At 39.3% G+C, this 12,632-nt stretch overlaps 1 protein-coding gene across 1 annotated transcript; it reads left to right on the top strand.

Annotated features, from left to right (window-relative positions):
- Nucleotides 1-974: 974 nt before the first annotated feature.
- On the top strand, nt 975-11,826 carry LOC143891848 (uncharacterized). The gene is made up of 2 exons (XM_077396356.1): nt 975-1,566; nt 11,717-11,826. The coding sequence occupies exons 1-2, from the start codon at nt 975-977 to the stop codon at nt 11,824-11,826; spliced, it is 702 nt and encodes a 233-aa protein (XP_077252471.1).
- Nucleotides 11,827-12,632: the final 806 nt, after the last annotated feature.

The raw sequence follows: 12,632 nt of genomic DNA, 5'->3' as shown, positions 1-12,632 counted from the left end.
TTGGCCTCAAAAATGCTGGAGCTACCTATCAGAGGGCTGCGACAACTCTTCTTCATGACATGATTCACAAAGAGGTCGAGGTCTATGTAGATGACATGATTGTCAAAGGAAGGACTCGGCCAGAGCATACAGTCGCTTTGAGAAAGTTCTTTGAGCGAATCCGAAAGTTTCAACTTCGCTTGAACCCAAATAAATGTGTATTTGGGGTCACGTCAGGGAAGTTGCTGGGATTCATGGTCAGTGAAAGAGGAATCGAAGTGGACCCTCAGAAAATCAAGGCTATCCAAGAAATGCAACCACCAAAGACAGAAAAGCAAATTCGTGGATTCCTTGGCAAGGTGCAATACTTGAGGAGATTCATATCTCATTTAACTATGACATGTGAACCCATCTTCAAATTATTGAAAAAGAATTCTTCCAAGAAATGGAATGAAGAATGTCAGGAAGCATTTGAAAAGGTCAAGCAGTGTTTGTATTTACCTCCTGTCTTATCTCCAGTCATTCCTGGTCAACCATTGTTGATGTATTTGTCCATCACAGATACAGCAATGGGTTGTATGCTTGCTCAGCAAGATGTAAGATCTAAGAAGGAGAAGCCTATCTACTACATCAGTAAGAAAATGCTAGAGTACGAGATAAAGTACACTATCTTGGAAAAGACTTGTCTAGCATTAGTCTGGGCGACTCAAAGACTTAGACATTATCTCTTATCGAATAAGGTATTTTTGCTTTCACGGATGGATCCGTTGAAGTACTTATTCGAGAAGCCCGCCCTTACAGGAAGAACTGCAAGGTGGTTGCTATTGTTATCTGAGTTTGACATCACATACGTCACTCAGAAATCTGTCAAAGGACGGGTTATTGCTGAGCAGCTAGCTGATGCTCCTGTTGAGGAGAATGCTTTTCTGAAAGTTGAGTTTCCTGATGAAGAAATCATGGAACTTGAAGAAGAAATTCCAAATACCAGATGGACAATGTACTTTGATGGAGCCGTAAACAATCGAGGACAAGGAATAGGAGCAGTGCTTGTATCTCCCAAGAAAGAATACATCCCGATATCCATCAAGTTACAATTCGAATGTACAAATAACATGGCAGAGTACGAAGCTTGTATCGCAGGGCTTGAAGCAGCTTTAATTTTGAAAGTCCAAGAGATTGATGTATTTGGAGATTCAATTCTGATAATTTGTCAAACCAATGGTAATTGGAAGACAAGAGAATCGAAATTGATCCCGTATAATTTCTATCTCGAATCTCTGGCCAAGAAATTCAAGAGTATCACATTTACCCATCTGTCAAGAACCAAGAATCATTTTGCAGACGCCTTGGCTACCTTAGCCTCGATGTTGGATATTTCTGAGACAATGGAGGTCCAGCCTTTAGCTGTGAGGTCACAATGGGCTCCAGCGCATGTAAATGCCATTGAGATATCAGCACGATGTCCAGATGGAAAACCATGGTATACTGATATCCGAAATCTCATTTCAGGCAATGGACATCCCCCTGAAGCTTCCAGCAAAGAGAGAAAAACTCTTCAGAGATTCGCCGCTAACTTCATCATTTGTGGTGAAGAATTGTACAGAAGATCCTTTGATGGGATTCAGCTTCTGTGTGTTGATGAAGATCAGGCTGCAGAGCTCATTGAACAAACACATGAAGGTGTTTGTGGTCCTCACATGAACGGTAAAATGCTATCAAGGAAGATCCTTAGACTCGGTTTCTATTGGCCCTCAATGGAAACAGATTGTTTCGCATTTGTGAAGAAATGTCATAAATGCCAAGTCTATGCGAACCTTATTCATGTGCCTCCGTCAGAGCTGCATTCTATGACCTCGCCATGGCCATTTTCAGTATGGGGGATTGATATCATTGGCAAAGTCTATCCTAAATCGTCGAGTGGACACGAGTACATCTTGGTGGCCATTGACTATTTCACAAAATGGATAGAAGCTGCTTCATATGCTTCTATAACTTCCAATACCGTTGCGAAGTTCATCCGTGCGAATATCATTTGCAGATATGGAGTACCTCATGAACTGATTTCTGACAATGGATCTCATTTCAAGAAAGAAGTAGTGCACCTGTGCGAAGAGTTTAAAATCAAGCATCATAAATCATCTCCTTACAGACCGCAGACAAACGGGGCTGTAGAAGCAGCGAATAAGAATATCAAGGTCATAATCAGTAAGATGACCGAGACTTATAAGGATTGGTCAAATAAACTCCCGTATGCTTTGTGGGCTTACAGGACGTCGATCAGATCCTCTACAGGTGTAACTCCGTACTCTCTAGTTTACGGAATGGAAGCAGTCCTCCCTGTTGAAGTGAGAATCCCGTCTTTAAGAGTTATGATGGAAGCGAATCTGCCAGAGTCTGAGTGGGCCAAAGCCAGACATGATGAATTGCAGATGATTGATGAAAAGAGGCTCAGAGCCTTATACCACATCCAAGGGTATCAGAGAAGAATTGAAAGGGCATTCAATAAGAAAGTCAAGGTTCGAGACCTGAAACCAGGAGATCTCGTCTTGAAATCTTATCGAGCACCGGTGTTCGATCCCAGAGGAAAATTCAGGCCAAACTGGTCTGGTCCTTACATTGTTGATAAAGTCCTGCCTGGAAAAGCCGTAAGACTCCTCAATGAAAATGGTGAAAAATTAACAGAACCTACAAACCTGGACCAACTAAAGAAGTACTATGCTTAAATACACCAGGAGGCCATCCTTGATCGATCAGAGCCAAAAGCTAACAACCCAAAAGTCAAAATACTGTTTGCAAACCCTTTGGGCCTATTAAAATAAAAAAATAAAAAAATCCCTTTTTCTTGACAAACACAAACCAGGGGCATCTTTTATGACTTGCGTCATAAAAGATAGTAAGCTTGAACTACGTTCTGACCTGATTCCTTTCTACAGGATACGTAGGCCACCTGATTAATTCGGGTTCGGTCAAATTCTTCAAATCCTTCAAATCTTTCAAATCCTTGAAAATATGAAAGAAAGAACAAAACAAAAAAATCCTTGAAACCCCAAAAATGGGCGAACTACGCGGACCTGATTCCCATTTTCTTTGGGGATACGTAGGCAGTCTGGAGGGCCAGATTCGGTTAAATACATAAAACAAACCAAAAGTTTAACCTGTTTGAACCCAAGCCTACCTAAAAGTCCTTCTGGTGTATTTTAGGTCCAGGTTTGTAGAGAAACAGAAAGAAAGAAAAAATGATGGAGTCTTAGACCCGCTAGACTGAAAACCCGAAAGGGCGGTCTAGGCAAAAATTAGGGTCATTCACCTGCTAAGTTGAAAACCCGAAAGGGCGGCTTAGGCAAAAATCAAGGTGCAGAGCCTGCTGGATGGAAAATCTGCAAGGGCAGACAGTCCAGGCAAAATATAAGGCATGCGGTCCGCCAAATCGAAAACCTGAAAAGGCGATTTGGTCATGGCAATGACTTCAAAAGGACGAAACCTCTGAATGCCAGCAAGACTTTCATTTCTTCTGAAGCATTACTCCGAAGTCTGAGCAAGCGCCAGTAGAGATTCTTCTGACACTCTATAAGCTAAGGAGTTGAGACTAAGCAAACCAAAGGGATAATAACCATGACGGAAAACCTGAAAAGAGGAATGAAACACCTTTAAATACGGTTTTTGAAAGATTCTAAGAAGTGGTAGACTGTACCATTTTAAAATACTTATCAGGCTGAAAAGCAGATTCAGTTTCTCTTAGAATCCAAGTCATGGTCGAAATCCTTTTTTGTTATTAGCCACAGTTCATTCTTTATCAAGTCAAGGTTAAACTCCAAAGTCTTGTGTGGGGAGTCCTGTGTGGTCAATGTCTCTCCAAGGCTGGAGTGATGGAAAAATGATGAAGTTGTGGATCCTTGAAAATGATGCAGAGCAGAACAGAGTTCAGAAGGATAGTACTCAGACCATTCGAAGTGTTTACAGCGGACAGAAAGAGAAGAAAATTAGCAGATTCAGTCTGTTATATATAAAAAGATTTGTAATTTCAAAAATTCAGGAAATGAAACCCCTTTTTACCATTTTCCCTGTGTTTGCTCTCCTATGAATTTGTCATGGAAGTAAATTCGTACTAGGAGCATCTTTTATAACCTGTTCAGGTTATAAAAGATATCAAGTGAACTCTGATAATTGAGATGATTATTTTCATTAAGTGAAGATAAGAAGAGCTTCAGTAGGGCTTTAGTTAAATTCCTCTGAGAGTCTTTCTTATCATCTTATTGAAAACCTATCTCATAATCCCCAGTGGAGTTTCTATCCACAATATAAATAAACCAAGCATTAAAATCAAACCATCAAGCCTCCGAGCTAAAAATCAAACTTTTATGCATAAATTCCTTGCTTCTGAGCATAAACCCTGCCTCTGAGCATAAAACCTGCCTCCGAGCATAAAACCTTGCCTCCGAGCATAAACCCTGCCTCCGAGCACAAATCCTTGCCTCCGAGCACAAATCCTTGCCTCCGAGCACAAATCCTTGCCTCCGAGCATAAATTCTCTGCCTCCGAGCATAAAACCTTGCCTCCGAGCATAAACCCTGCCTCTGAGCATAAATTCTTGCCTCTGAGCATAAAACCTTGCCTCCGAACATAAACCCTACTTCTGAACGCAAATCCTTGCCTCCAAGCATAAAATCCTGCCTCTGAGCATAAAACCTTGCCTCCGAGCATAAATCCCTGCCTCCGAGTATAAAATTCTTGCCTCCGAGTATAAAATTCTTGCCTCCGAGCATAAGTCCTTGCCTCTGAGCATAAAACCTTGCTTCCAAGCATAAATCCAAGCCTCTGTGCAAAAACTCAGGCCTCCGAGCTAAAATTCCCTAGCATCTAAGCTAAAACCTTTCAACCTCCGTGCATAAACCATTTTGCCTCTGAGCATAAAACCATCCGCCTCTGAGCAGAAAACCAACATTCCTAACAAACCAATCCTCTAATAATCCAACCTTCACCAAGTCATTTTCTCCATCCCGTTCTCTAAATCAATTTTTGGGCTAGTCAAAATGTGACGTCTGTTCAGCTTTGACATTCGCGCGACAAGCGCGCTCTGCCAAAGAGGGGCATCTGTAGACACCCCATTTTGACTAAGCCCTAATCCTTCCTGGCTCGTGCCAAATCTATCCGAATCTCAGCATTAGGGTTCCAAACTTCACCCTAGGCTGGATGAGGGTCTCTTCTCCCCCCCTGCAAAATTTCATTGAGATCGGAGCTCGTTCGCCCAGCAATCAGGCTGAGAGGGTGTGTGTAGTGTAAATAGGGGGTGGCCCGCTAGGTTTTTCATTTTACCTAAAAATCTATGTACTTTAGGGAAAATTCAAGTTATCCAAAGATCCTAAGTACCCATGAATACATTTTTGGAAACCTTAAGACCCCAGAAAAATCCCTGCAAAATTCCAGAAAGATCCGACGAAGAAATTCGAAAAAGACAAGTGGAGTTAGTGCAGTTATCAAGCGTGGGGAGGGTGCATTAGCCAGCTGAGGTCGCGCATGTGTGCGCTTATCAACTTGGAGTGCCAATATCAACATTCATTTTCTCTTATAAATAGCCATTTAACCTCATTTAAAAAAAAACAGAAAAAATTTCGTTTTAAGAGAGAGAGAGAGAAAGGGAGAGAGAAACTAGATCTTGTTTCTTCAAACCCTAATCCCTTACCGATTTCTTCTACGGCTGATCTCCGATCGACCTCCGGCAAGCTCCGGCCGGTTCTTGCTCTTCTCTAAACATTGCATTCTTCTCTGCAAACCACTATATTTGCCAATTTTCTTGTTCTTCACCATTTTTTTTAACCTTTAAACCCTAGCTGAGCACAAATTCAAAGAAAAAGAAGGAGATCTTCATCTTAGTCATTTTCTCATACTTTTTCCGGCAAGTCTTCGTTTTCTCCGACCGGCCTCGCCAAAGGTCCGGCCAAAATTCCGGCTATCATTCAATCAATTCGATAAACCAGATCGGATCGTTTTTTTTTTTTATATCTTTGGGAAGGAATTAGCAGTTCTATTTTCAGATCAAGCTAAACTTGTGGAGATCTAAGAAAAATCAACTTGCAGTGCTAGATTTCCAATAATTTGAAGTTTCAGGTTATTCTTTCTTCTAAAAAGTTCCTTTTAGGTTTTATATGCTTCTTAAAATTTCCTTTTGATATATATGCAGGTGATTATTATTTTTTGTTTCCGATTGTGTATGATTTATTGATAATAGTATGATCTATTTGATTTTTGAATGAATAAATGATTTTATACTCTGATGATTAAACGATTTACCTGATTTTCATGAGCATGTGATTTTGTGTTCTAGAGACAACATGATTTATTTTGATTATGATGGCTGAATTGATATATTCCCATGTTAAGCGCACTGCTATGCTTATTTATTAGTTTGAATATATGTACGCCTATAATTGATTTTTTTTTTTATTCATACAGCAAGAGGAATTTTAGATAGAGCTAGGCTATTTGAGTGCTATACAGATTATAAAAATGTAAGGGAAGTTAAATTAATTGAATTGTATAGCTGAAAAATTCATTTTTATTCTTATTTATTTTAAAGAAAAATCTTGAAATGAGTCTGTTATGGAAGCCTTAGATGTGTTCGAGTGTGGTGCAAAGGCTAGTCAGTACAATAATGATATTACTCCTATGTTTTCACAAATGATTTTATATTTTTTTTTATTATTATTATTTATTATTTATTTTATCATCTTTACAAATAATTCCTTAGGTAGCAGCTTTCTTTTATGAGAAAGCTAAAGCCAGATAGTTGCCTCAGACCTGAGGAGATGCTAATATTAGTAATCTTGTCTGCCATTTTATCCTTCCTATGACTAGATTGTGTTTCTAGATAGAGGTTTTTCCCATGGCAAGCTTATCTTGATTTTCTTTGTATTTAAGTCTTGAATATGAGAATAGGTAATTGAATTTTCATCGTGAAGTCATTCATTTATATCACATCAATTTGAGGCCCTCTTGATATGTTTTTTTTAGTTCTGTGTTTATATGTTTCGGTTGGTCCATTAACTTTAAAAATAGCAGACACCCAAATTCATAAGTAGTTATCTCTTTGAGAAAGATCTTTTGAAGAATCAGCTTCATATCTTAAACTCCAAATTCATAATTTCATGTCCATTAGATGGTACGAATATGAGTGGGCTGAAAGCAACTATCTGGCCATGACAAGCTCAGTTCTTTTAATTAAATTTTTTTATTTATTGAGACAGCGGAGGATTTGTGATGGATGGATTTTGACTTTAATAATGTCACTTATATTATGGCTGTTCTCTATTCCCTCTAATAGGTGTAAAGACTCTCTATCCCATTTTAAAATATCTAGAGATTAATGGTAACAGAAAGAATAGCCTCATCTAGCTACTGTAATGATGTCATCCTCTTTTATTTTCTTTGTTCAGATCATACTTGTAAATCTCTATGTGGTCTGGAAATACCAAAATCAATTAATGTTGAAATCAATTCTTCATGAAACTTATAAGGGCTGGGAGGATCGTTAAAAATAAAATAAAATAAAATGTTGTGGCTTTATTCTTATGTAATTACATCATTATAATTAGTTTAACTCATCAAATGCCATAAGAGTTTTCAAGAAATATTCAAATCATCTGAAGAATTAGATCTAGTTATTATGTGATGCTTTTGCCATTGGTAAATTTCATACACCCATACAAATTCTAGTTGTTTAAGGACAAATATATTAATTGTTTCCAAAAGGATAGATTGAATATGACAACCATTGACTGCTATATTTGTTTGTTTAAGCTATCGTTTTTATTTTATTTTATTATTTTTCAGACATTTTTGATCAGAAATATCTTATTTTGTTATAGAATGAAAATGTATGTAGAAAGTAAGTAGAATATGTTACTATGACAGTACAGCTTTGAAGATGTGTCTTGACCATCATTGTGTTATACAGTGTCTTGGGTCCCAAAATCCGATGATGTTTGGACAGAAATAGTAGACAATACTGACAGGATTTTAATATGGTAGTCATTTTAGAAATGCATATAGAATAAATATTATTTTGATTAGGAGATTTCCTTTTGGGAGTTTAGCTAATACTTGAGGATCGTACAGAGCTTTATTACTTTATCTCAGTCAAGTGTACATAGTTTTAAGAAATAATTTGGGATAAAAATTTATACATTATAGATTAGTTATAGTTTAAGGTTTCTTTAGACTAAATTAGTCTCTCCATTACTAACTTGTAGCGTGTACCCTTAGATATTAGAGTTTATCATTGCAAAGGGCGATGAAGGCGATAGCCTAAGCCCACCTTTAGAGAGATTTATTGGATTATGATAATACCCTCTCCCCTCTTCTTTCCTCTTATTTAATTTTGAGTTAAATTCTGAAGATAAATGGATTGTTCAGGTGAGATTATATCAAAGTTCATTATACTCATTCCTTTTTTATTTAAATAAATTGTTAATAGGAAGAAGGAGATCAGATGACTACTCTATTCGATATTATCGACATGGGTACTGTCTGATCTCAAGGCGGGATTAGAAATATTATCATGTGTATATGATATCAGATGATTACTTTGGCATCATCTGATTTCATTGGAGTCCCCGTATTGGGGTTTGTGGTTGGTTTTGAAGTGTTTTGATATTGTTTTTACTTTATTAGGCTATCCAGCGGCTGGTCTGGACTAATTAATGTTATTTATCATTTTATGATTGCTATTAGATTGTATATTCTTCTTTGCTTAGCACTTGATTTATTCTTAGAATAAAATTTGCGATTATCTGGTAGCCTTTTCTTCTCTTTTTGATAGACTAACACAGTCTTATAGATTTTGTTAAAATTCTTTGATATTAGAATTCCCTCTCGTTGAAAGGGCGATGAAAGCGCTAGCCCAAGCCCATCTCTAGGGGACTTGCACAGTCCGAATAGCATTCTATTTTCTCAAAAGACTTGCCTAGTCTTTTAGATCCAAATCTTTGGAGACAGGCATTGTCTCATTAATAAATCAACCTGAGTTAACCTCTAGAAGACTACCTCTAGTCTCATAGGTCTTAAACCCTCCTTTTTGTGCGTCGTTTGGTTTTGGGAGAACACCCTACCCGGCTTGGCAACATACCCCTTACCCTTATGGGTATTGGGTTGCACATTTGTTGCACCCTAGGGCTAGGTAGCTGTCCGGCCCGGCTGGGTGTTTTACCTTTGCCAAATATGCACAAGGTCTCTTTTTCCTTGTTAGTATTTTTCTCTATCCTACCTCTGTGTCTAAGAGACTTACCTAGTCTCATTTTCTTGCTAAACCTCATCTTTGTGCGTCTTTTGGTTTTGGGAGAACACCTTGCTCGGCTTGGCAACATACCCCTTACTCTTATGGGTATTGGGTTGCACATTTGTTGCACCCTAGGGCTAGGTAGCTGTCCGGCCTGGCTGGGTGTTTTACCTTTGCCAAATATGCACAAGGTCTCTTTTTCCTTGTTAGTATTTTTCTCTATCCTACCTCTCTGTCTAAGAGACTTACCTAGTCTCATTTTCTTGCTAAATCTCCTCTTTGTGCATCATTTGGTTTTGGGAGAACATCCTACTCGGCTTGGCATCATACCTCTTACCCTATGGGTATTGGGTTGCACATTTGTTGCACCCTAGGGCTAGGTAGCTGTCCGGCCTGGCTGGATGTTTTACCTTTGCTAAATATGCGCAAGGTTTTTTTTTCCTTGGTACTTGTGAGTTTTATCTTAGCTTGATAGTCTCACTAGCACCCTTCTTTATCTCTTTTTCTTTTAGGAGACAGGCTTTGTCTCATTAGCGCCTCCTTCTTAGAATCCTATTTTCAGAGTCAGTCCTTAGCCTAGGAGTCTGTCTTTAGCTAGAGAGTCTGTTTTTCTTTCAGGAGTCAGTCCTATCATCATAGGGGTTAGGATTTTATCCAACCTCTCATCAAATCTTGTGTTTTTCTATCCGCTCCTGCAAGATATAGGATGCTGTCCAACCCTTGCAGAGCTGTGTTTCTGTTCTTTTCCCCCGCAAAGCATAGGATGCTGTCCAACCTTTGCGGGATATCGGGAGTCTGTCCTCCTCTTATGATGATAGGATTTATTCCCCTTGAGTCAAAAACACTTAAAAATAACAAAAACATCTGAAAAACCAAAAATCTCAAAAATCTTGAGTCATTAGGAGAGTAGTTAGGAATTCTGTTTCGAACTACGTTGGCTTGATCCTCTTCCACGAGGTACGTAGTGCAGCTTGAGATTCTTATCTCAGGTCCAGCCAAACCTTTGTAAATAAATCATTTACCCATTTTAAGAAAAAATACCAAAAATCTTCAAAACCTTGTTTTCAACAAGATCTTCCTCTAGAGTTAGTAGTTTGTCCTAGATAAAGAGTTTTAGAGTTTTGAGTTTGTCTTTGATGTGTTGTGTGGTTTGTTTGTGTTTGTGTTAGAGTTAGGAGTTTGTCCTAGAGTTATAGGAGCGCCTCCGTCCAGTCAGTTGGCGATTCATATCGCCGACTGATGATTAAGTCTTGGATATGCTAGTGATCCCATTGTTTCCCTTAGGGTGTACAGCCTAGTTACACATAGATTATAGGAACCACCTGCATTAGCTTAGGGCTAACCTGCATTTAGTATAGGCATATAAGGTGTCCTAAAATCTACAATCCATTGGAATTTAAATAATCACACAAGAAGCTTTAAGAACTAGTCCGGTCTTTTAGATCGAGTCTAGGATAGAGGTCTAGATGTCTTAGGCATCATAGCTTAGAATAGGTGCGAAGAACTACGTTGCCTTGATTCTCGTGGAGGCGGGGATACGTAGGCTTCTTTGGATGAACATCAGATCATCTAAAGACTCGGGCCTAGGTATAGATTAGAGTTTTAGGGTTGTATGGTATCGAGTCATTTTCTATGTTTTGCAGTGTTTTCTTACTTTATTGCGCAGACCTTATACTTTTTTGGTGTGTCATGCATGTGTTTGTTCATCAGAACTTAGACACCCATTAGGCATGTCACTTATAACCTAGCTATGCTTAGGTGACACATGTTTCTTTTATTTTATCTTGTGTGCCTTTGATTTCATCTCCGAGACATGCATGATTAGATAGACGTCTTCTCGGAGATATTCATTCCCATTTCATATGATTTTCGCCCAAAGCTCTTCAAAATTATTAAATAAATGGCATAAGAGACCAGGTGTTTGCACTTGGGCGGATGAGGTGCTCTTTAGACCTTCCGAATTCGTAACCAGGCACGAACCTTATTTTATATCTCTGGTTATCCGTTGCAACAGAGCATAGTATGGGATCCAAGGCCCATTTGCCTTTTTCCTTGGATGGCGACTCTTCTTTGTTTAAGGTACGCCTCGAATCTGGGCTAGTCCCCGAATCGAGAGGTATCTCACCTTTGTATCGCCACTCATGCTGTGAGGGGCATTATTCTTTCGAGAGTTCCTTGGTAGAGCTCTCCATTCACGTGGATGATTCATAGAGACAGTTAGCGCGTGGGGGCACGTCCCTCACCACCGCGCCTCTCTCGGATCGGGGTCCACAGGTATTTACATTTTACATATTTATTTCAGTGCATTCACTAATTTAATGCAATTTACAAAGTTTATTTTTTTAAAGTTTTCATTGAGTTGAGTGAGAGGACTGTTGGGTGGACTTTTTAAAGTTTCACCTTGGCAAGGTGAACATTAGAAGCGTAGTTTTCCCGTATAACATGTGACTTTAAGTTCGTGCGTAGGTGAAAGTCCATTATTTGGGAATCTTCCTACTGAGGTCGCAATTGATAGTTCACGTAAAAAGGCAGCTACGACTAATGGCGGATCCGAAGATTGCCGAAATCCCTCCTGACTAACGCCCCCTAAATGTATCTACCGATACTTTAAGGGAAGTGATATATCTGCCCCTTTTGATTACTTGGGACACCAGCAGCAGTGTATGTGGCAATCAGCCCCATTGAATCCTTCTGACGTCAAGTACACCAGCCCCTCTGCAGTCATTGATACATTGCTGTTGGGTGTCCCAAGTAATCAAAATGGGTGGATTTATCACTTCCCTATTTTATAATGGGCATAAATTGGTGGTTCCACCCTATCAAACATGAGGTGCAAAATTGTAGGCCCCACCTTATGCATGGTTTTGGTCAGAGATGATGGGACCCGACTATCAAAACATAAGGTGCGAAATGGTGGGCCCTGTGCACAGTTTGGGTGGAGATGGTGGCCCACCTCATAAAAGAAGAGGTGTAAACGGCCCCACCCATGTATGCATGAGATGTAATATGGTGGGCCCACCATAGCACGGGTGTAAATCGATGTACCCAACCCCGTCAAAACATGAGTTGCAAAACAGTGGGCCTCACCAAATGCATGGGTTTGGGTCGAGATGGTGGTTCACACCCATCAAAGATGCATCAAAATGATGGGCCTATCCCATAAGCCATAACCTATGCCTAGTTTGGTTGGAGATGGTGGCGCCAAACAATCAAAACACGATGAGTAAATTGGTGGGCCCAACTTTGCAATAAAAAAATAATTAGTTGATTGGATTTACATTGGATAAAGGGCAAGGGAAAGTGAAATGTTCAGGACCTCTATTGCCATTTAAAAGCTGGGAAAACGAACGCTCGTGCTTAGGCAAACGAGATTCACCATCTA

This window comes from Tasmannia lanceolata, unplaced genomic scaffold (genome assembly GCF_043159265.1).
Source record: "Tasmannia lanceolata isolate RefF3 unplaced genomic scaffold, GAP_Taslan_0.1 ptg000015l, whole genome shotgun sequence".
Lineage (NCBI taxonomy): Eukaryota > Viridiplantae > Streptophyta > Magnoliopsida > Canellales > Winteraceae > Tasmannia > Tasmannia lanceolata.
Note: the sequence above shows the minus strand (reverse complement) of the source record. Positions and strands in the feature narration are given on the sequence as shown.